The 26388-nt window shown below is 37.3% G+C and overlaps 1 protein-coding gene across 3 annotated transcripts in view; it reads right to left on the reverse strand.

The window, feature by feature from the left end:
* The window catches only part of SLC9A9 (solute carrier family 9 member A9), a 541542-nt gene that overhangs the window by 478286 nt on the left and 36868 nt on the right, over positions 1-26388 (reverse strand). For all 3 annotated transcript variants that reach the window (XM_036851048.1, XM_036851049.1, XM_036851050.1), the window contains exons 3-4: positions 22033-22110; positions 19997-20073 (exon numbers count right to left, since the gene is read on the reverse strand). In XM_036851048.1, the coding sequence (XP_036706943.1) occupies positions 19997-20073; positions 22033-22110 (155 nt within the window). The remainder of the gene's footprint in view (positions 1-19996; positions 20074-22032; positions 22111-26388) is intronic.

Genomic DNA, 26388 nt, shown 5'->3' on the forward strand with positions numbered 1-26388 from the left:
TAAGGTAACAGGGGAATGAAGAGGGAAAGTGTTGGACTGAATTCAGAGTTAATGAGGTTAGATGAAATGATGATTATATAGTGTCTGGCACTTAAGAGGTATTCAATAATTAATATTTTCCTGGGACAAAGGAGAACTGAATAATAAATAGTTCACTTTTTTTTTAAGCCTGACTAAATTATTTATCATCTCCAGGTAAAACTGGGAGGTTGGATTAGTTGATGCCGTAGGCAACCCTGCCTCAAAAAATCAGTACATATTCTCCCTTAGGCTAAAGTTTGATTATACATAAAGCCCAGAAATAAGAAATAATAAACCTTGTTGAGTCAGTTCGAAACTGTTAAAATTGTGATTTATAAATTTTCCCACCAGAGGGCACAATATAAAAGCCAATGGCTGCTGAGCTACAGCTGGTGTATCGTTTACTGTGTATAATCATTTCATTCTGCTGATTTTGGAATGGAGTTTCAGCTTCCTAGGTGGTGATAGTTGCCCCCTCCTGTTTAACATCCATTTTAATATAATCCACACTCCATTCTTCACATGTTTAGGGTTTGCCTTGAGTCTGAAATCCACAAATAATTTTATCAAAATGGCTTTTCACATCTGCTTATTGAAACAGACCTTTTTTAAGTTCCAACTTTTCTTTCTAATAGGCAAAAGACTGTAACTTTGAAATGATCTTGAAATGTAAACTTACAATAACACTCTATGGTGCCTTTAAACACTGCCAAAATCTGTCTTCAACTCTGTGTGGGTGTTAGTGGTTAAAAAGCAAAGGGTGTAGCTTTATCAATTTGTTTTGTGCTCTGAATCTAGTTTACATGCAAATTCTCGGGACACTGAGAAAATATACACATCCTTATCATGTTCTAAGTAAAATCTATCACCTTCAAAATTTAAATGTATGTTCTTTAAATCTAAAACATCACAATTTTAAAAACTAATTTACTATTCTTTTCTGCTTTCTCAAAACATGTGTTTATTTAATATAATGGCAGTTTGAAAGGATTTTAATACATGTAATAATAAGCTATGTATTATTCCTATCCTTCAAAAGGAATAGGTATAAAGATTATCATTAGATCTTTTATTTATATCTTTGTGGCAATTGTGTAATTTTTCAAACCAAATTTTGTTAAGGGAATTTCCCCCTATTGAGATGTTCTTCATAGTAATTTAATGGACTTATCCAGTGAAGTTGTAAACTAGTAAGAAAACATGTGAACATCTGAAAAAATCTGAACAGCAAGGCAGGTGATGAAAACAAACCCTAAAGCATTATAAAGTCAACTCTTCCATTCTAAGGAATATAATTTATAATGTTCTCTCCCCTCTTTTATTTTATTTTAATTTATTTTTAAAATATAAAATTATTTATTTTCTCCCCCTTTTCTAAAAAGGATAAAGCAGGAACATGCCATGTAAAATAAAAGCTATTTCCCATAACTATAACTTCTCCTACAGACTTATGGATTTTTAAAAACCGTGTAACTGGAGGGAAAAAAAAAAGACTAAAATTCAAATTAATAAAACAAAAAGTCTCATAAATATTATTAGATGTTAAAATTTTAAAATCTGAGAGGGGGGATATTTTTCTAGATCAGAATTCTTTTCAATTATAAGTAATGTTTTGAAGCAATATTTTACCAATATTTCCCCTTCAACATGAATGAATTTCACACCATGGTAGGAATGTTGCTTCAACTGAGGAAAATCTATCCCTACATATGTTTGTTATTTTAGAAAGACTGCAAATTTTGAACATTTCCCATCATAAGAATTTTGTAAACTCACTTAAGAGAATGCTAAGATATATTTTCAATATAAAAATTTTCTTCTGGGGAAGCAACTCACAATATTCAGGAACTGAATATCTATCTGGTGAAAGATGCATTAGTTTAGTTCTTTGGGGGACTAAGGAGGCCACCAAAAGGCATTTTTATCACCTCTTCCTTGGCCCCATTCTCTCTTTCTTAAACATACTAGGCTGATGTTGGTGTACTCATCACAGAGATCATGCCTGAATCTCAGTTCTACTGGACCCATCTTGGAAAACAGCCATTTCTATTAAAAACTAGATAGCCAGAGTTACTTGAAGTCTGGCTGCCTCAAAGAAATTTACTCAATATGGAAAGCTTACATCAGGAAGAAACGTAGTTAAGTTAGATTTCAAGTATCCAACTGAACTGCCTCCCTTTCCTCCCTGACTCCAATAAAAGAAAATTTGTAGCAAAGTTTATCTGAGTTATATTTTTATATATATCTTAAATTAAAAATCTCCTTCTTGAAAAAATGTCATCTCATAAAAATGCTTCAGTAATTTTCTGATGAACTTTAATGGAATTAAGATTTGTTCTGAGAAACTAGTTACCCACCTAGTGGACTTTAACCAAACTTTTTTTAAACCATAACCTAGAATTGATTTTCTAACCATTTTCTTTTCCTCTATGAAATACCCCTACCATAAGAACATTTTTGAATTGACCTCCTTGAGCACTGCTTCTCAAACTCTCTGTGGTGAAGGAGCATTAATCAATTAGTTAATTATTATTATTATTATTAATTCCAAACTATTGCCACTGATACTTTTGTAAAACGCAATAAAAATGAAATGCTGCATAAAGTGTATTTTTACATTACACAAAATGCAAGTCCAAATATTTTATTATTAAATTCAACAGATATCAAATGACTGTGGATATTCCTAAATGCTTATTCTCAGTTTTTGTAATTATTCCTCCCAATCTAATAGCACCCAGCTCACAAACTAGCACCAGTCTGCAGATAACACTCTCAGTAGCATGGTACTCATGGCCTTTCCTCTTACAGCAAGGTTGTAAAAAACTTGACATGTTCTCATAGCTACATTGCCTGAAGAGTACTAACACTGCTCAAAATATGTTTCAAAGTATCTAAATAGCTATGAATGACTCAAGGTTTAAGTAAAGTCCCTTTCATCTTGCAAAACGTTAAAACAAAAATCCCATAACTATTACTGAATGCTGAAATTCTTCAAAATGGGAGGAATTGAGTCAGAGGACGGCTTTTGGAACTGTATATCCGTGCTTAACTATGTCCCTTGTAAACGTATCCATCTGGGAGGCAGGGAGGAAGAGAAAAAGGAGGGTTGGAAATCATCTGGCAACGATGTAAGAAAATATCTTTAAAAATAGCTGTATTTTCCTAAGCTGATATATGGAAAGTTAGTTAAATTTAGAAGGAAAGAGAGAAAAACCTTTGGGGAAACTTCTGTAGTTTTTCCCAACAGGAAAATCGATTTCCTTACAAAGAGTTATTCATTAGAAGTAGCCAAGCTAAACTGCACATCAGTGGAAGTAATAGAACAGTTGAATCTAAGATTAGAGACACAGCTCCTAAAAAGTATAATTTGGGCTGCCATTGAGTGAGTTAATGCTGGTTGACTTGCATGCCCTGTGTATGTAATTTCCTCTAGAGATCAACTAAATACAGTTATCCAAACTTCTGTGAACACAGCACTAATTCTAATGTAGGACTCTTGCAATGACATGAAATTACACCTCCAGTGTCCTAAACAATTTCACTGGATTTATATTCATTTCTGGATCTGGCTCAGGGATGTCTTTGGGGGGAAATCTCACATCCCTGCTGGCTTGATAGGCAGTTAAACTAATAGATGTAAAAAAATTTAATTAAAAATTGAAAGTGGTGTGTCTGTGTGTGCGTGTGTATGTGTGTGTAGGTATGTATATATATATTATGTACGTATGTGTATGTATTATACATATGTATATATGTATATGTATACCTGCAGTGTACGTAATACACTGTTATTATTTATCATGTCTATTATAAGTCTCAAATTTCACTTGTATTAAATGATCAGCAAGAGAATAGATTTCAAGAGTGGAATAGCCCTTAACCAAGGATGTAAAGCATTTGAAGAGATCTAGGAATTAGAAAAAATAGATATTATTTACAGTTTTGACAAATACTAATGAAAAAAGTACCTTAGGAAGTAATTTAACTTCTCTAATATTCAGTTTTCTTATGTATAAAGTAGGATAATTTCTGCCTCTGCCTGTCTGGTATGGTTGTGGTAAAATGCAAATGAATACACTTTGTGAGGAGGGCAAGGGACTATGAGAATAGTACACTTTGCCCATATTTCTAACATGAGTATCATTTCTGTGAAAACAGGCCATTTGAAAGTAAAATTTTTTCCTAAAGCATGTGCCATCCACAATAACCACTTACATTCTTCCAAATGAGTCTCCATCTACTTTCCACCCTTAGAGGATAATGCTTACCTTTTCCTACACTCTTAATTTCTCTCTGCTGTGATAAGGCTGTAATTGTATTTAGCCCTGTGAAGCACAGTGGATAACTTGTTAAATAATCAGGTTATTGATTCCTGTAGAAGTCTTAAATTTGTGACCTAGAATAGATATATATATTTTTGCTGCAAATTAAAAGCAATGCCTTCACAATCATGTAAGCAATTCATCTATTACATATACATATAAATATACATACACATATACATATACATATGTTAGCAGCCATAGGTCACCTGGATAGAGGACAGCCCAATAACAGAAGCCAAGCTATACAAAATCAACGGGAAAAACTAAACACATAAGTAAACTTTGAAACAGAAGTGGCAGGTATTATGCAGAGAGAAAGAATCAATTAGTAACAAATGACTAAATTACGGTTAGTATTTTGGAGGGAAGAAAACGTTGGCCCATTACATGCAACCAAAAAACATAATGAAGATATTATGATCATAGCCATGGAGAAAATGACCTTGAGAAATGTGATTAGTGAATCACAGCCAATTAGGGATTGATGATACATTATGATCACTCTGATGAAAAGTTTTATTCAATCATGACTTTGTCAGTAGTGTAGTTTGGACACTGAAAGAGGAGAAGCAAGAAACTCACGAGTGCTAATATCCATTCTGTAAAATAGAAGAAATATGATTTAACTTGGGCAATTAAGAAAGCATCATCCTCATAACACCTAGTCTAAGGGATTGGGGAGGTGGCCACCATATAATAGAGGCTAACCAGAGGGAAAGTTTCCCATCAGCCATAAAGAGTTCAGCTTCTAGTTCTATTATTCTTAGGACCCCTGGTACTATGATAGAGATGAAGTGTAGTAGGGCCATTGCCAAACTGGTTAACTAAGGTGCTACCACTAAAACAGGCTAAGTGGACTTTGGGAGTCCATGAGCCCAAAAGAGTTACGGTCCTAGGTTTAGATAAGGATGAGAACCTCTAGTTTTCATCCAATATCGGACCACTAGGGCTATAGGAAATATCTGGTATATTCTATATGTTATCAAAGAAATAGGTTGTGTAAAAGATTTATAAAGTGGACATTCTTTTTTTAATTAATAGACTATATTTTTGAGTGGTTTACAGAAAGATTGAGTAGAAAGTATTCAAAATCTCAAGATAGTTACCCATATACCCCTTCACTCTCCTCCAGTTTCATCTACCATAATCCAATACTGATACATTATTATTAATTAAAGTCTGTAGTTTACATTGGGGTTCATTTTTTGTCTTTGTGGACACTCTTCCTTAAGAACCCTAAGCTTCTACTGTATATTAACAAAATTCCAGCAAGAGTCTATTCCGTAAGTAAGAATATTTGTGAAAGTATTTTGCTAAACTTTTTAACATTCTAAGGAAAAATTAAAAATTGTTTTAGTAAATAATATGAAAATGTATATTCTTATGATGAGAAAAATCTTTAAATGGAGGGTTGTGATAATGAATGAGTTTTATGTGTGTAAAGTGCATGTCAGTGGCTGGCACAAAGTAAATGCTCAATAAATGCAAGCAATTATCATCATTAGAGTCAATAGTTCTCATAGTTGTACACCTTATTCGAAGAGGGGGACCAAGTGATATGGTATCCTTGAGAAGCTAAAGAAAAGATTGAGTAATCCACTTCACCAAGCACTAGAACAGAGTTGCCAAGAAAAATCCAGTCAAAAGCAGGTCAAATTCATATAGATGTTGAAATCACAAGGAGGAAGGAGATGCAACCACAGGGCAAATAGTCAAGAATCATATAAAAATAGATCATAGGTACCTATCATCCAGTAGCAATGACTTTCAGGTTTAAACTTGCTCATTGATGCTAAAACAATGATGTCATCATTCATATTCATGATTCTGTTGATAACGTAGCTTACCTATTGGAAACCTTTATAGCTGCCTCTCACGCAGAGGGAATTAGTAAGTAAGGGTGAAATAGAGCAATAAAGCATCTCAGAGCTGTCGTTAAGATTGACTTCTATTCCTTTTATTGGGGCCATTTCATTTTAATGACATCAGAGCGTAACTGCTATATCAGGCAGAGTATCTCCCACACTGATACTGCTAAAACCCTTAGACCAGAACTTTGGGCATTTCTCACTGAGATGGCTCTATGTGCCCCACTAACAGTAATCTACCAATTACCTTCTACATAACACACATACAATATTTGACTCAGATATGTGCACAGACACAGATAGCTATATAAATCTTGTGGATATAAATTCTGAAATTAATTGATTTGGTTTAGTTTCAGTGGTGCCTGGGTAATATGAATTAAACCCAAGTTAAAATCATCTTGATTCCTATAATCTGTTCTTACTAAATCCCTAAGTAAGGTATTAAATCTCACTACCAGTTTGGAAGTGCAGCATAGTAAATTTACCTAGGGCTTTTGTTAATATGCAGATTAGGACTCAGGAGGTCTGGGATGAGGTCCAAGACTGCATTTCTAAGAAACTCCAGGTGTTGCTGCAGGTACAAAGATGCAACTTAAGTTGTAAGGATGCGTTTAGCATACGAGCTCTGGAGTCAGTCACATCTTGGAAAAATTACTTAAGCAATATGAGCTTCATACTTCTCACTTACAAAAAGGGAACAATAGAAATTATCCATCTCTGCTGTTTGTTGTGAAGATTAAATGAGATAGTAAATGCAGAATGGTCAGTTCAAGGCCAGGAACCAAAAAAATGAACCGAAAAGCTAGCTTTTGTTGAAACTTTTGTTACTTCTACTACCTCTTTGTCAACCAAAGGATATACATTTCTCAGATCTTTTCATTAATTCATTGATTCAGTTGGCAATATAGTTACTGACTTTTACTAAAAGTAAGGGCATGATTACCAAGAGGTTAATTCTATTAGGGAACATAAGACAAGGATGGAAGGGGATAGCACATAAGGTCCAAACTGTGCTAGATTTGACAGTCAAATTCAGGGTGAGCTTATGGTTGAAGCCACAAGATTGACAGTTACCCATGATGTCCTTTATTTCTCTAAATCTGACGAATGGCCATGTCCTGTCAGTTCCATCTCCCAGTCAGCTCTCAAGTCCAACCAAGTAGTCTCCAGGTTTAAAGTAGCATCACCTCCTAGCTGCTCTCTTGTTTCCCACCTTGACTTTCTCTCATCCATTTTCGTATTCCAATTGGAGTGAAATTTTAAAAGTGCATATCTCCTGTTGAGCACTCTACGGCCTACAGAGTTATGTCCAAACTCCAGAACAAGGTCTCAGGTTCCCAGGAAAAATTCTGCCCTCACCCTGTGTATCTCCTACTGCTTCCTATCCATACTCTGGCCTCCCTGGACGAAAGCCAGAACTAAAGTTTCACCTTGCTGCTGGCCTCCCACGTGCTATACTCTCTGCCTGAAATGTCTTCTCTCAGATCTTTTCCTGGCTTCCTCCTTTGAAATAAATGTAAGATCTCAGGTTAGAAGTCATTTCCCCGGAAGCCTCTCCTGGCCTCCTTGGTGTGCTCCCACAGCTCGCCCTACCTACCCCGTCAGAGCTCTTATCACTCCAGACCCAAGCCTCAAGCAGATCCTCCAAGTCCCTGATCTCTTTGCAGCATTCACTTCTCTTTGCTCACACTCTCTGTAGCTGTGCTTTTCCATGTGTTCATGTGACTCCCTCATGAATGCCTCCCTTGTAGATTGTAAGCTCCAGGCCAGCTAGAAGTGGGCTATTTTATTGCTTTTCAAGACTGCTAAATTGCAACACTAAGAAAATGAAATGTTGAAAATAAAACCATTTATAATATAATACAATATTCCTAGGAATAAATTCAGTTAAATTTGTGCAAGACTGTTACTGGAAGACTTAAAGAAAACGTAAGTAGAAAGAGATATCAGATTTTAAGAATAGAAAGGCAATATCATAAATATGTCAGTTTTCCCTAAACTGATCTATAGATTTGATGCAATTCTAATCAAAATACAAACACAGTGAGTCAAAGAATCTGATGAGATGATTCTAAAATTTTTACAGTAAAAGAAAAAGATCCAAAGAGCTATGACACTCATAAGGAATACTGTAGGGTGTGTGTGGTGGGGAGGAGGGTAAGGTTGTTCCTATTAAATATAGTTAATTACTAGAAGGCAACAATGATTAAAGTAGTGTGATACTGTCACAGGGCTAGACAAATTGATCATGAAGTCTGACAATACTAAGCACTGGTGAGGATGTGGTGCAATGGAAACACACCAACTGGTAGGGATACCACTTTGGAAAACAATGTGGAATCACACATTCCACTTCAAGTTCATTGTTTAAAGAATCTTTTACAAGAGCCCCAGGTGACTTGTACAAGAATATTCATAGATGGGACTTCCCTGGTGGTGCAGTGGTTAAAAATCTGCTTGCCAATGCAGGGGACACAGTTTCGATCCCTGGTCTGGGAAGATCCCACATGCCGCGGAGCAACTAAGCCCGTGCACCACAACTACTGAGCCTGCGTGCCACAACTACTGAAGCCCGTGCGCCTAGAGCCCGTGCTCTGCAACAAGAGGAGCCACCGCAATGAGAAGCCTGCTCACCGAAATGAAGAGTAGACCCTGCTCACCACAACTAGAGAAAGCCGGCGTGCAGCAACGAAGACCCAACACAGCCAAAAATAAATAAATTAATTAAACAAAAACAACAAACAAACGAACAAAAATAAATGCAGCTTTATAAAAAAAAAGAATATTCATAAATGGAAGCAACTCCATCAATAAGAGAATAAGTAAAGCGTGGAATATTCCCACATTTGCATGTTACCAATGACAGTAAATGAAAACCATAACATGGATGAATCTTAGAAGAGTCATGAGTGGGGGGAAAAAAGAAAATGGCTTGATGACATAAAGTATAATACTGTTTTTATAAAGTTCGAAAGCACATGGAAAGACTGTAAATAAAAATTCAGCGTAAGATTTACCTCTGGGGATGGGGGAAAAGGAGAATGCGGAGGAGCACACAGGTAAGTTGGACAGTTTTGGCAATGTAGCTTATAGTATAGTGAAAGATTCATGGGTTTCCATTTTTAAGGTAATTTTCAAGGCCCTGAAAACATACAATAAAGGCCATGTGGCATAATTCCTTAACCTTATTTCTTCTTAAACTGTTCAAGCAAAATGAATAAGCTGCCAAGATCAAGCTTTAGTCATCGCCAAAGCTCCACCCTTTCCCAAAGCACCACAATCAGTCAGACAAAAGTGAATGCAAATCAGGTTTGTTATGACAGCCCTTGGCAAGGGATGTGCAGCCATGAAAGAAACCTCCTCAGCAAGGATGTTGTTGCCTTTACAGCTAACATGGCCACACCTTTGCCTCCACATTCTCCGCATCACTGATGGGAAACAGAGCAACTGAAATTCTCAAATTAAATAAAACTTTTCCATAATTCTCCACTCTAGCTGAGCAGGGCTCAATTTTCCACGAATGCCATTTGCTTTGGTAGCATAAAATCTTAGTGAGCCATGCTCTCTACTTTATTTCCTTTGAACTTTTGTATATTTTTGCATAAAATTTTATATCCAAACATAGAAAGTTATGATACTTCTTCGAAAGTCACTTAAGTCATCAGGGTCCAGATTCATTATTACTCTTTTCAGAACATCAGGAAGTGTAACAGAGAAGGCTGGTGAGTTGGCCTTTCTAAGGTCAACTTGATTCTCCATGTTTTCCTTTCGTAGCCATAGGTTTCACACCAAGTTTTGAGTCCCATTTTTTAATGCCAGCTCTTACCTTGATATCTCTGAAGATATTTTATAGTTCCTTCCTGTGGTAGAATATTTGCAAGGATGACCACAATAATTTTCCCATCCCTGTATGCATACCCCTTTGTAATGTGACTTTATCACATCCTGCATCAAGAGCTGGAGCCTATTTCCCCACGCCTTGAATCTTGGCTGCTCTTGTGATAATTTGACCAATACAATGCAGTGAAAGTGATATTGCAAGACTTCTGGGACTGAGCCTTAAGAGTCTTGCACTTCGGTTCTCATCATCTTGGAATGCTGCCCTGAGACCACCATGGAAAAAAGCCAGGGCTAGCCTACTGGGGGGTGAGAGGTTACATGGAACAGAACTGAGTCCCCAGAACAACCAGCTAATAATCAGAATCAGCCACCAGACATTTGAGTGAGCCCATGTTAGAGCACCCAATCCCTGTCAAGCCCCAGATGACTGTGGTCACATGAGTGACCTCAGATGAGAACCACAGAACTGCTCAACTGAGTCCAACCTAAATTGCTGAGCCACAGAATTGTGAACTAATAAAACAGGTGTTTTAAGCCACTAAGTTTGGCGAGTGGTTTGTTACACAGCAACAGATAACTGATATATTTCCCTTCTTTTTTTTTTTACCTTTTATCTGCAAGGGTTGTGGTGTGTGTGTGTGCATGTAGAAGCGGAGCCATATTTAAATCTTCTCTATCAGATTTTGGTCAAATTGAGAAAAATGTTTGACTTTGTGCCCAAGGGTACTGAAGAATGAAGATAAACTAGGTAATTCCAAGACTTGAATATTTCATGTAAAAGGAATCCCATAGTTAGAATCTTTAGAATACATTATTTAATAATAAGACTTATCAGGTAAATTATTTTTCAGAATAGATTGTTTCAATTATGTTTATACTTTTTTTATTATTATATATTTCTCTTTTTCCATGTCAACAATCTCACATATTTTGTTCCTTCTACATGATTTTCAGCATTTCTCTTCCTAATTTGGAGTTAGGTTTTATTTGCTTTCCTTTTTGAATCTTTCAGAATTTGTTTACTTTTCTCTGTCCTGTGCTGTCATTCTTATTCCCGACATCTTCAAGGCTGTGATAGAAGGAGTAAAGTGGTAACTAATGCATAGATCCATATGGCGCTCTGACGGCTTCACCTCCTTTACCTCCAAACTACATCTCTGATATTCTCCACAGTCCCTCCCTCCCTCCCTTTTGTTTCTTTTCCTCATAAACTTCACTCTCCTCTTTGCTGCCAGAAATACAGCCCGTGCCTGCTGTGATATGGATATGAGAAACCACACTGCTAAGCAGCTCGGGCTGTACTTGACAGATTAGAGATTATTTTTTTCTCATTTGGCTGTGTCAGGGCAGCAGCATATTTATTTTTCTCTTTGACACCAGTGACAGCTATTACTGTGCCAGCTCCGTATCTAGAGAGTAAATGAATGCACTGAGGAGGCATGGGGCCTTCTAGGCTGACTCAACACAGCCTCCCGAGCTCTGCTGTGTTGCAGCCTACTGAAAATGGAGTCTCAGAGAGCAGCAGCCCAGACAGAGTCTCAGGGGACAGTGAGAAAAACACGGTTGGGATGGAGGGGAAGAGAGTGGGGAGAAAGAAGAGAGAAAGTGAAGATAGATAAGGGAAGAGAGAGGAAAAACAGAGGGCTTTGTGGTTGATAAGAATTAACCAGGGGATACTGGCAAATACACTCTTGGCACCTTTGCATCTCTGCTACTGCCTGCCAGCCAGAGTTGTTCTTATTAAAACACACACGAAGAGAAACAATAGAAGAGTCTGAGTTTCCCAGAAATGGAAGTAAGCAACGTAATCAAGCTGCTTATATTTATAAATCTATTAAATAGCTCCTTCAACTTGTTTTCCCTTTTATTTTCTTTTTAATACAATTGACACGTGCAAGAGAATATATAGAAGATATATGCAAGTTATAAATTATAGTAGTATATTGAATACCTGGAAACTCACTCCAACCCACGAGCCAGAATATTACCAATAACTTATTTCTTCCACGTGTTTCTTTCCATTCCATTCTTTTCCCTGTTTCCCAGAAATTACCACTTTGCTGAATTTTGTGTTCTTAATTCCCTTATTTACTACACATATGCATATATGCATTCTCACTTATATGCATGTATGCTTATGCAACATTGTTTAATCTTGGTTATTTATGAACATTATAAAAATAAGGTCTTATGGGACTTGATTTATTGATCTTACCTTATGTTTCCAAGATTCACCTCTATTGTCATTAGCAATTTTATTTCATTGCTTTTCACTGCTGTATAATATTATATACATTTATTTCTCTTTTCTCCTTTTAATGAAATATGAGTTGTTTACAAGTTTTTGCTATCATATAATATATATATTAATAATATATATAACTATATATGATAATATATATATTATTATATAAAATTGCTACAAATATTTTTATGCATGGTGCACATGTGCAAGGGGGTCCCTAAGGAAAACACTCAGAAATAGAATTGTAAGTTATACAAATATGTACAAAGTATATAAGAATGTATTTATAAATTTTAAAATTATATACTCATAAATATATGCATTGGAATAAATTTATATTCAAGAGTAAAGAAATAATAATAGACAAGGTACTCATGAAGAAGAGTTTCTTTTTAAGATATAAAGACTTATGATGAAGCCATCACAATTAGGACAGTGTGGTATTTCTGCAGGGATAGATTAGAGACCAATAAGATAGAATTAACTGTCTAGAAACAGAAACCACAACATATAGTACAGGAGGAACTGTAGATACTGGGGAAAAGTGGGACTAGACAATAAATGATGTTAGAATAATTGGCTGTCCCTTTGAGAAAGAAAAATTTAATTGGATGTCTACTTCATATTATACACAAAAATCGATTCCGGAAAATGGACTTACTGCAAAAGGCAAAACTTTAAAACACTTTAGAAGAAAATGTCTTTCTGATTCTGGGGTAGGGAAGGATTTTTTAAATAAAATACAAAAACGTTAACCATAAAGGAAAAAATTATAAATTTAACTACATTAAATTTAAGAAATTCTGTTCATTAAGAGACATGAAAAAGTAAAAGCACAAGACACAAACTGGGAGAAAATATTTGTGGCATATGTAACTGAATACAGACTACCATGCAGAACATACAAAGAAATCAGGCAAATTAATGAAAATATGGTAAAACAACTCATTAGAAAAATGGACAAAAAGTTTGGTGAGTTATCATATGAAAATATAATCAACTTCATTAACAATCAGAGAAATACAAATAAAGACCACAGTATAATTTCACTTTACACCTATTAGATTGCCAAAAATTAAGAGGAAAAATTGGTACAAGTGCTTTGGAAATGATTTTGCATTATTTTGTAAAAATGAGTAGTATTTTGCAGACCCTACCACCTGGCACTTCCATTCTTAGGCATGGATACAGAATGGCCACCAAGTCTGGGACCATGGACAAATACGTAATAGCTAGTTTATTGCTATTACATTATAGTACATGATAAGATAATAGCATGCATATTTCCAGACTTTATGGCCACACTGAATGCAGTCTAGAGAATTCTTCAGTTCTAATTAAATATGGAGATATGTGAAATCCTTCCTTTCCCAACCCTCTCTTTGCTTAGGCTCTTGAAAAACATACTTGTTCTTTGTCAACTTCAATCTCTTAGCAAAGCTGATGAAACAGTGAAATCTATGCAGACTCTCTCCCATGAAAAATTCATGGATGATTTCAGGGGGTTGAATACCCCACCCTGAAGTCCTTCTATGAACCATTTAAGGGCCTGTGTTTCCTGGATTAAGAATTGGATTAGCAATTTTCACTGCAAAGTAAAGGAGCTGCTACAGTGGAGGATTACTGGACTGAATGTCAATATTATGACATAGTATGAGTGTGTTTCATGTTTGGTAATTGCAATCATTGTTGCTTTTGTTGTGGTCATCCATGTACAATGCTTGGTGTCAGTCTATTTATCTCTTGTAAAAATAAAATACAGTGTGTGTGTGTGAGAAAAAAAAAAAGAATTGGATTAGGAATTAAGAACTGCTCTAAGTCATTCTCTTTCCAGTGTTAGAACTTAAGGCACTGAGGTATCACTCGGTCTCCATCTATGAACTAAACCTCTTCAGGTTTTGGTTCTAGACACTTGTTCCTTTTTCCAGGTTTAGGAGTCAGCCTTTTGAGACTACTGAACCTCAGCATACATTATCCCATTTAAGGACAGAGCAACAGCGATTCCAGAACCAGTACCATGGGCACTTAGACCTACGGGTCCCCAGCTCAGCAGGCATGATGACACAAGAGGGCAGTGTCAGGCATGCTTCTGTGGCATATTAAGGAGCCCAGCAGGAAAATCAACATTCCTGAGGAATGTTGATATGAATAATATAAACAACCTCACACTTCTGAATCGAAGTTTTCCAGAGTGAGTTATGCAGAGTCCAGCAATTCTAAGCAAGTAAAATGGATTCATACCATCCCTCCAACTACCTCCGGTAAGAAAAGACAGGTTCCATTTCTACTTTGCAATTATATTCACAGCTCATTCTTAAACATTCAGATTTTTCGTAATTGCTAGCCATAATGATAAATACAAGAATCTGAAATTATTGAGGACTTGGTTTGTCCGGCATATATAGTTATTAATTGCAAAACACTACAGGAAATGTAACGCATCATCTTAGGAGGAGGAGGAGGACAAGGAGATTCTAAGTGTATCTGTTCTAAAGCCAGACTGGCTATGCCATTTAATACCATTTACTTACTGTGTAACCTTGAGCAAGTCTCAACCTCAGCATCCTTGTATGTAAAATAAGGATAATAATAGTACCTGTCTCGTAGGGGTATTATGAGAATAAAATGAGATAGAAGCATAGGTCAGTGTCTGGTACATGGGATGTGATTTTAAAAGTGAGCTAGTTTTAACATTAACACCCCATTCTTCATCATTTAGATCCATGTCCCCTTTCTTTCTTTCTTTCTAAATTATTATTTATTTATTTTTGGCTGTGTTGGGTCTTCGTTGCTGCGCACGGGCTTTCTCTAGTTGTGGAGAGCGGGGGCTACTCTTCGTTGCGGTGCGCAGGCTTCTCATTGAGGTGGCTTCTCTTGTTGTAAGCATGGGCTCTAGGCACACGGGCTTCAGTAGTTGTGTCACGCCACGGGCTCAGTAGTTGTGGCTCACAGGCTCTAGAGTGGAGGCTCAGTAGTTGTGGCTCACGGGCTTAGTTGCTCTGTGGCATGTGGGATCTTCCCAGACCAGGGCTCGAACCCATGTCCCCTGCATTGGCAGGCGGATTCTTAACCACTGTGCCACCAGGGAAGTCTTCCATGTCCCTTTTTTCCAAATATTTTTGAAACTGTGGCATTTGTTTTAATTCTTCATTAACAGAGAAGCTAAAAGGGTATCATTTTCATTGCTCTTGAAGAAGAAGCACTTCATGGGTACTAATGAGTTCTTAGAACAAAAATGTATGTGCTGACAGTAAGCATTAGGTAGGTTGTCATTGTGATGACACATCTGTGTGGCCATAGAGTGGAAACATGGAGTCAAAGATAAAGGAATAATCCCCAAAGATGAAGGAGATGAATAGCTAAATAATTCAAAAACACATGGGTTTTATTTAAAAACAGATATGTATTTAAAATATTTCTTGAGTGATAAAATGGGGGAGAAAACTAGAAAAGATGGTTTGATTCTTTAAGAACAATCCATCCTATAAAAAAATCGTTAAAGGTTTCTTTGACTTTATTGCCAGGAGGATACTGTTAAAGTTTCCCATGTAATATGAAAGATGATTTACATCTAATTTTTGAAATGAAATGAAGTTAATAAAGGTTAAGAACTCTTTCATTTAAATGGACCCAATGATCTAAATTACTAAAGCCTCTGAATCCAGCTCTAAAACCAACCTGTAGTTTGATTACAGTGTTTACCTACAGAAGACCATGACCCCACTACCTGAGTTTTCATTCATATTCCACAATCACTCTTTGTGACCTTCACATTCTCATAAATTTCTGATCCTGGGTCTTCCCTGGTGGTGCAGTGGTTAAGAATCCGCCTGCCAATGCAGGGGACACGGGTTCGAGCCCTGGTCCGGGAAGATCCCACATGCCGCAGAGCAACTAAGCCCGTGAGCCACAACTACTGAGCCTGTGCTCTAGAGCCCACGAGCCACAACTACTGAGCCCGGGTGCCACAATTACTGAAGCCCGTGTGCCTAGAGCCCGTGCTCCACAACAAGAGAAGCCACCACAATGAGAAGCCCGCGCACCGCAACAAAGAGTAGCCCCCGCTCACCGCAACTGGAGAAAGCCCGCATGCAGCAATGAAGACCCAGCGCAGCCAAAGATAAATAAATAAAATTAATAAATTTTAAAAATAAAAATAAAAATATAATATATTTCTGATCCTGGGCTTCATGGCCATCTGTCAGTTGACTCTCCAGTATTTTAGTTCCCACATTCTCTTACATTGCTCAGTGAGACTTACTCTCTAACTTGGAAACTTGCACAATATTCCCCATACCCACCAGGACTAATGCACTTGAGAGTATGGAAAATCCAACTACCTCATCCCTCTTCACTAAATGACTACCCAGAATCTGCCTCCTTTATAAAATCATTCTCAGAGTCCAATCTAACTGACTGTCCTCTTGCCCATTTTATGCAAGTATAAATAGATCTGCATAAACTCAGGCCTCCCCCTTCTTCCCCTTAAAAATGTGGATTTCTTTTAGATAGGGTTCCCTAATAGAAATCTCTCATGTCTGTGAGAACTTTTAAGGGGATAAATGAAGAAACAAGCGGCATGTTAGTAAATATTGACTGATTTACACCATTTATTCTTTAGTTTAATATTATAAATGCTATTTTTTTAGTGATACCAATACATAGAAGTAAAGCACATTTTTTGGCATTAAGAATCTGACTCTGGAGCCAAACTCTCTGGTTACTAATAGCAGCCCTATTAGTTACACTGTGTTATTCTTTCTGAACCTCAGCTGTCTCAACTGTTAAATGAGGGTAATAACAGTATCTACTTAACAGGATTATTTGGAGGATTAAATGAAATAATCCATGTAAAGTACTTTTAAAAAGGGCATGGTACATATTAAGCACTGAATAAATGTTTGTTGCATTGTTCTTACCACCATTAATTTATCAGAAAATATAACTGGTCATTTTCTAAGACTTAAGTGTAAGTTTGAGTGACTCACAACAGGAGTCACCAAATTATGAAAGTGTCAGTTTGGTCTGAATTTAAGTGTGTGCCTTTCTTTCAAAATTTCTGACTGTATCTGGAGAACAGCATAAAAATAAATGATTGTTTCTCATCGTACAGTACCCCAAACAACAGAACCTACCAATACTCTTCCTCTATTTCTGCCCATAGCATAAGTGTGGAGTCACCCATCATTTCCTAGGGGTTGAATCCAATGCACCTACGCCTATCCCACTTGACCTCCTCTGTGTTAGACACTGTCCACCCTCTATCTACCTTTTCCTTTAACTTCCAGATACATTCCCTGCTGGTTTGCTTCCTGTTTCTTGGGCCCAGTACTTAGTCCTTCGTGGGCACCTCTTCCTTTCTTCAAATAGTGCTGTTGCATAAGTACCTTCCTTTCTCACTCCACATACTTGCCCTGGATGACCTCATTCTCTCAAGATTTCAACAAGTTGATAGCTCCATATCCACCTTTACTGCCACTGCCTAAGACTAGGCCCTCATCACTTCCAACCTAGCCTGGAAATTGCCTCTAAAATAGCCCCCTTGCTGCCTTTTTCCCACTTCACATGGCCACCAGAATGTCCTTCCTAAAGTATAAATCTGACCTTGTCATGCTCAAGCTAAAACTCTTCAACGGTTTCCCTTACCTTGCTGGATAAGATCCTAAAATCTTTAAACTATCTAACCCTTCTGCACTTTAACCTAATGACCCACATTAGGAAGGCACCCTACAAGTTTTTGTTGTTCAAACAAGGAACATTATTCTAAAAGTTTTGCCAGGGCTGTACTTCTTATTCAAATCACTTTTCATTATAAATTATTGATCGCAGCCTTAAAAATCAATTAGAAGAGTTTCTCAACTCCAGTAAATACATATCCCTAGATCTCTTGAATTGAAATTTTTAAGAACAAGTCAATTATATACAATGCACAAGTGCAAGCATACACACACACACACACACACACTATACATTATTGTGCTTTAAAAATAGATGTATAGATTTTTAATAATAGTAAAGCATATTATATAAATGCATACACTTATATATACTTAAAATCAGTTATGCAAAGGAAACAGAGTAATAATGAAACTGATTATGCCATAATTTGACAGCATTGTCCACAAGTTTAGAATTTGGATCTATTATAAATCTCAGATTTCCATATTATAGAACTGCTAAAGATCAATCTTGCTATAAACTGATAATCATTTATAGAGTCCACACATCTCAGAGTCTTGTGTCAATGTATAGGAATAATATTAGGGATGTATAGAAATTCAAGATAAATTGCTAAATGAAGAGGGGGGAGTGGAAAGACCTACCGGATCAAGAGCAGAAGTTCTGAATTTTGTCCTGACCAAGGTCCTACTTCTCATAGATGGTGAGACTGAAACAGTTAATTAGCCTTTCAAGATGTTACATTCCTCATCTTCAGAAGGAGGGGTTTTAATTACACAGATCTCTGAGGCCCTTGCCAGCTTTGAAATTTGGATATTTAGCTATGGCATACCCACAGAACAGAGAAGCCCCCCCAGCCCCGAACAAGCTTTGAGAAAGATCAAATCCACTGTGACTCTCAATCACAAACAGTTGATAGATCTCTTAGTTGTCCAGATTTTATAAGGCTCCCCAGTCTACATCTCTGCAAGCCTCCACCTTCAGGTGCTAAAATCTTCAGCTTCCTCACTGCCTTAACCATGCTGGGCATTTTCATATAACGTAGCCTGAGTTGTTCTAGGCTTGAATCAATAAAAATTTAACAGAGAATTCAAAATAACCACCCCCCCCTGCCGCTCCCCACTTTCAGGTCCAAGTAATGATAGCTCCTTAGCCTTCCAGTGACACACACTAAACATTTCATAAGGAAAAGGCTGGATGAGTGACTAATGTGTGTTTTTAGCCTCAGTTTCTTGTGTTAGGTATATAACAGCTGTATGCAGTAAAATTCCAGTGTAGAACTGGCTGTATCGACAATTTAAGACATCCACGCCATTGTAGTCATAGCAGCTGTACCTGTTTTCTGCAGTGGAGATTTAACGTATTGGATAGGATTATAAGTGAATTGGATTGGCTTCACCATTTTGTACCACATTTTGCTTTATGATGAGCTGCAAGCCAGAGTCCGTATAGTTAGACTTGGGGCTTAGCTGCCTAACCAATAAAATATAATGAGAAAAAAACAAGTCTGCATTCTACAGTGTATCCCAGCATTAAACAACTCTGCTGATATTTAGAGATGTCTGTCTCAGACTGCTCTCTTGTAAACTTTCCCTTAGAAAGAAAACCCTTAACGTATAGTTACTATTTTACTCCCATCAACTACAGGTAAGGTTCTGCCAAGAAGAAGGAAAACGAATGCGATGTGCGCATCTGCGTTATTTAAGCCAAAAATGGCAACGTGCTTCACATAACTCAAACCAAATTATCCACATCCCCTAAGTCAGAAGTTCAAAACTCACAGAGAAAATCCAACAGTATAATTCTAGTTTGCTTTGATTTGAAGACTTGTGTTTGTCAGAAGACATGCAAGCCTTGGAATTGAGTCAGAAAAATGTGTAAAGAGGTGATATACTGAAAAAAATAGACAATTCACCCAGTCAGTGTGAGTCCAGGAAATGTGAGATTCCTCCCACATTTCCAGAGCACCGGCCCTACAGCCTTCTGGAACTTGAGCTCCGAATGTCACTTACCCTATGACGATACAGGAGATGGCAGTTCCCAAGAAGGCATATGTTAAAATAGATCCTAAGTTCTGAAAAAAGTGTCTCTGGGGAGAAAAAGATATATTTTATATAGTACATCAGCATTTTTCTTCTTAGTGTTAACAGGAAATAAAAATAAATGCAATAAATTGCCCCACCCTTCCCTCACTGTTGAGGCAAATTTTGTTTTTGGAGCATTAGTTCCTGGTCTTATTGTACAAATAAGGCTTAACTGATTTACACAGCAAAGGACAGAAATTTCAAAAAAACAGGGGAAAAAATACACCTGGAAGGTGACAGGGTAGAGATGAGGGAAACTACTGCCAGAATTGGCTGGACCTGAGAGAGAGGGAAGGGACTGGGGCAATGGCCATGCAGGATTCTGGGATGATTAAAGGAAGACAGAGTTTTTCAGAAGTTTTGTTGTCACTGAAACCCCTTTAGCACTTTAAATGCACTATTCTAAAAGATTTAAGTTGTCTTTTGACTTTTATTGGATCTCTGATTTACAGTTCTTCTGAATGTGATGAAACAAAACCTTAATCACCTACAACAGTTTATTCTAATGAATCACACAAAATGATGCCTAGTCTTGGGGCTGGGGATGAGGAAGGATGACTGGAATAAGTCTAGCTTTCTAAATCTTTTCAAATGCTTGCTTGGGAAAACTCCCTTCCAGTTCTGTAAGTGGCATCCGAGTAGCCAGAACTGACAGAAAGAGGGAGCCTGGAGTACACAAGAAAATCAGGCCTGTGCTGAAAAAGCAAAGGCTGCTGGAGCCCACAGACCAAAGGAGGAGAGCCCTAGGAATCTCTGGAGTGGGTGGTGGGCAGCAGAAAAGCAACTGCACTACCTCTGCATCTCAAAACTCATTCAGGCCAGAACCTCACTCTGCAGCACTGGGGATGCTAGCACCTAAACTTTTATGTGAATTACTAATTTAGGAAATGTGAGCATTCAGGCTGCACCTAAGTAATGTTTTGCAAGTGCATAGAAACTGCAAAACCGGACTTTGTCTCTATGAGCATCAACAGCTGAGTACTAGCAAAGCAATCTTAAGTTCTCACCCAATGGGTGATGGGTAAACCCAATGTAATTCACAGCAAACTCTTTGGTTATAATCATCTAGAATAATATTGCTCAGTAGAAATATAATGTAAACCGTATATGTCATTTAAAATTTTTCTAGTAGCCACATTAAAATAAGTTTTTTAAAAGTAAAATGAATGTTGATAATAAAATGTTTTATTTAACCCAATATATTCAAACATTATCATTTCTATATGAAATCAATATAAAACATTATTGAAATAATTTACATTATTTTTTGATACTGAGTCTGTAAAATCCAGTGCATATTGTACACTTAAAGCACGTCTTCAGGGGCTTCCCTGGTGGTGCAGTGGTTAAGAATCAGCCTGCCAATGCAGGGGACATGGGTTCGAGCCCTGGTCTGGGAAGATTCCGCATGCCGTGGAGCAACTAAGCCCAGGCACCACAACTACTGAGCCCGAGCGCCACAACTACTGAAGCCCGCGTGCCTAGAGCCTGCGCTCCACAACAAGAGAGGCCACTGCAATGAGAAGCCTGCGCACCGCAACGAAGAGTAGCCCCCGCTCACTGCAACTGGAGAAAGCCCGCATGCAGCAATGAAGACCCGATGCAGCCAAAAATAAATAAATAAAATAAACTATGATAACTGTAGAAAAACGACTGATTAAAAAACCCCAAATATTAATAAATAAATAAATAAATAAAAGTAAAAAAAAAAAACAAAAAAGTAAAAGCACACCATTCAGACTAGTCACAATTCAATGGCACGTGGCTATCGGTCAGTATATTGGACATAGCAGGATTTAGAAGAATTCTAAGCATGTCAGATTTGAATCTGTATCACATATGATCTAAGATAATGATATTCTTACCAAATAGGTAAACCCATAAAATAAAATAATTTTTTTCATTAGTGCTGGCAAAATTCTCTACTTAATGATAAAAGAAGAAAACAATCACTGTATATTTACCTTCTTTAGGCTATATCCGGCATGAAATATAATTGGTGGCAGTAAAACATTGAAGAAGATTTCTGGATCAAATGTCATCTGCCAGAAAAGACAAAAGTATAGTTAAGAAGATGCTCCTTTGGGCTACTAAAAATAAGTTTAAAAAAATTGTTATAGTCACCCTTGCTAAGGTTGTCTGAGGCATATTAACATGATATTAAATTAGCAAAGATGAAAATAAGAGAAAATGCAAACTTAGAAATTCATAATTGAATACAACTATAAAGTAATATTTTAAATGCAAAACTTACACTCTATTCTGTAGCTAATAAGAACATCAAAAAAACCTCAATGAAACCTCTCTAGGCAAAGAAAACCTTTTCCTTTTACTTTGATTAGTTATTCATTCCTCATATTTTCAATGTTTTTATTCTATTTTATTTTTTTCTGGTTGAGGGGGTTGGTAGTGTTCCAACACTTTAGCTCTGGCAAGGATTTATTTAAGGTTTTCCCAAATAAAACATTTTTAGAAATTTAGTCTTACTTTTCCCACTTTATCCCATTCTGAAGTTCAAAATATTTTCTGGACTCTGGAAAAACACATTTGAAAGTGAAACTGGATTTTTCTAGTATGTGTTTATTGGCTTTTACTTAAATGTTAAAATAAACTTGGCAAAAAATTCCTTGGTGTGAAGTACAATGAAATGAGATGTAGAAATTCTTGAATCCAATATCTGCTATTTGCTGGGTAGTCTGAAAATGATAACTCATTTAATCTTTAAAGCCTTCCTTAGGCTCATTCTCTTCTTCCACACTTTCTCTCTCTCTCTCACACACACACACACACACACACACACTGCCATTCGTTATTTCACCACTAAGGGCTTCTTACCATTACAGCACTCATCAAAATCTTTGAGATGTATGGGTTTCACAACTATACTTTCTAATTTCCTCCCCCTTTTTGCCTGAATTCTTACTCATCTCTGAAGCTGGATCTCAAAAGCTACTCCTCTCTGAAACATGCTTTGATTTCCCAAGTCAAAACTGACCATTCTTTCTTCTATGCTCTTTCAGCACTTTGTACCCTCCCTTGCAGCATATGTGTTTCATAACATATTTTACACGATTATTGGTTTCCGTTTGACTGTTTTCCCAGTTAAATTGGGAACCCATCAAGGATCACAATGATGTCTTAGTCAATTCTGTGCTGCTTTCATCCCCCCCCAGTGCTAGCCCATTGCTCAATTGGAAAAAAAATTAATTGCCTTTGAGAGACAAATCTATTAAAATGGAATGAATTATATATATCCCTAACAACCTTACACATTACAGGTAAGAATTACTTAAATAAAAATTAAGAAATTAATTAAGAAAATTAGAAATTAAGAAATTAATTAAGAAAATTAATTAAGAAAATTAAGAAAAGCCTTCCTTAACTCCCATTTTTTACTTTGGGCCTAATTGAGCATTGCCAGAATCCCTCTTAGCTTTTCCGCATACTGGCCCCTCAACTCTACTCTTCTAATATTTGGGAAGGGGAAGTGGGGGAAGTAGGAGCCACCTAACTCAGCTGGGCACCCTCTCATAAACCTAGTTATTCCCTCATTGATGCTACAACTTCTTGTACCAGTGAGCATTCAGATAGATCAGCTTGGCCCATCCCTAACTCTCTGTGCCAGTTTCTTCATCTTGAAAATGAATACAATAATCTGGTACCTAATTTTAAGGTGGTTATAAAAATTAAATGAATTAATAATTACAAAGCCCTTGCAGCGTTGCCTAACATCTAGTAAGCACTTTTAAGTATTTATTACTAAAGAAAATGAAGTATCTGAATTAATATTTTGAAGTTATACTATTTGAAGAAGTTGCCCTGTTGCTAGGAAATCTTTGAGTGTTACAACTGTGTAACATTTGGGCAAAGATATTACTTTTCCTTCTAAGTTTACTCTTTTTTCTAAGATTATCTGAAACACCATTATTGATCTATTTTTGAGGCCTCTTTGAGAGTGTATCAATTGCATATTTGAAAGTTTTTAGCAAAGAGATGCATGTCTGAGTTCTGGAGGAGAGAAGCAATGCAGCCGTGACCATCTGGAAGAGAGAATTACAGTGGCACAACATCTTGGACAGAAAATCCCTCGCCTTGGCAGTTTTTCTGCAAAAATCAGGTTAATCACTCAACCAGAACATTTCAATAATCAGAATGCCCCATTCCCTGCATGCAGGTTAACTAATGTGTTATTGAATTATATTTTCTGGAGCAGCCAGATGAAACTGGCAGGCTGAGAATGGCATGCAGCGTACGAGGATTTATTTGTATATACAAAACAGATTTGTGTTCCTTTCAGACTTGCTATAAGCTTGGGAACTGCTAAATCAGAGTTCTGGGAGTAACTCCAAACCCAGGCAATTTCTCAGAAAGGGCTGGATCTGCCGCTGCACCAACCTCCAGATGGCGATTCCACATGTCATTTTCCTCAGACTTTGTGTTCAAATCGTGGCCTTGGAGATGAGACTATTTTTAAGGCCCAAACAATTAAAATTTTTCATTATAGTATGAGGGGGAAAAAACCTAACACAGGTGTGAAAGGGAAGAGCAGAAAGTTAAAAATCTTCCAGCTAAATACATTAGTCTTAAGATACAAATTTTATAGACCAGCACTGTCCAGTAGGACTTTCTGTGATGTGAAAATGTTCTATTACTGTCCTGCCCAACACAGTAGCCATGGGTCACATGATCTATTGAGCAACTGAATTGCAAGCTACTGGAACTGAGGGACTGAAATTTTTATTTTCTGTGGCTAGTAACTATTGGATAGTACATTTATAGACAGTTACTAGAATTTAAAAATTCAGACCATTCAATTCTTAGATGGTTTATCGTCCCATATAAGGAATGGCTAATTTGGAGCAACCGACCTTAGACTCAGGTGGTAGAATTATGGATGCTTCATGAAAACTGTGAGATTTTTAAATACTGAGATTCAATTCTTAAAATACCAGATAACATGAGACAGAAAAATACCAATATGTTCAACTACTATAAGGATGCAGTAGTTTTACCTATTAACTCAAATATGCACCGGTATTCGGATAGGAATGGCCTGGACATGTTGATAGAGATAATCAACTTGAAAACTTCCAAAAGCAGAAAGCAAAGGTACCAAGTTTAATTCTCATCAGAAGGTTATAGATACAAAAATTCTGTCTGGGGCTTCCCTGGTGGCGCAGTGGTTGAGAGTCTGCCTGCCAATGCAGGGGACATGGGTTCGGGCCCTGGTCTGGGAGGGTCCCACAGGCCGCGGAGCAACTAGGCCCGTGAGCCACAACTACTGAGGCTGTGCGTCTGGAGCCTGTGCTCCACAACAAGAGAGGCCGCGATAGTGAGAGGCGCGTGCACCGCGATGAAGAGTGGCCCCCACTCGCCGCAACTAGAGAAAGCCCTCTCACAGAAATGAAGACCCAACACAGTCAAAAATAAATTAATCAATTAATTAATTTAAAAAAAAAAATTCTGTTTGGTCCTGAGTATTATGGCATCCAGCAACTCAATATGAACTATCTAGGAAGAAATATCAGTGTTCTAGGCAACTACTAAATAAATAAGCATTAAAAGAACCACTTTAATAGGGGACTGGGATTTATGTGGCATATTACTCCCAAAGAGGCCTTTTAGAAACATAGTTTCATCAACTCTGACAGCATTCCTGAGTGGTAACTGGCAAATGGAATTATCCCCTTTTTCCAGAGACAGGAGAAGAAATGAATAGCATGCCCAGTGTCAATGAATGTGTCAGGGATATTGCTGGGAATTGGGTGTATCTGCATGGGCAAGCTAAATGTGTGCTTTCCAAGGGAGAACCAGGCTAACATAACTACTTAAAGCAAGACTTAGGAGTGTTTAAGAGAAGTTGGGACTCAGAAGTAGGCTTTCATTATTTTGGCAATTCCCAATTCTTTTGGAAAAGTAAAAGTGGTTAACACAATAATGCGTTCACTTATCTTCAACGCTTTGTTCATTAGAAATCTAACAAGCCTCTTCTCTGTTGCAAAGTTCTTGAAGATATATGATAGATGGACTGAATCCATGAAGGTTATAGTCAAAAGAAAGACGCTGTGTAGTTTCAGTACAAGGCACAGGGTTACGTGTAGTTCATGGTTCTCTAGGACAGAGACACCACTCTGGGCTTGCTGACCCTGCACGGAGGCTTGATGTTGAAGCAGCGTATGAGCTGGGTTTTGAAGGATGGGTAGGAGCCTCTCCATGGAGCACCAACATACAGAATCATGCTCCTTTGTCTGCCCTGGAAGCAGTGGGCCAGGGTTCACCAAGCCACAAGGGAAACTGGCAGCTTCCTGGAGTTTCAGTTA

This window comes from Balaenoptera musculus, chromosome 4 (assembly GCF_009873245.2).
Source record: "Balaenoptera musculus isolate JJ_BM4_2016_0621 chromosome 4, mBalMus1.pri.v3, whole genome shotgun sequence".
Classification (NCBI taxonomy): domain Eukaryota; kingdom Metazoa; phylum Chordata; class Mammalia; order Artiodactyla; family Balaenopteridae; genus Balaenoptera; species Balaenoptera musculus.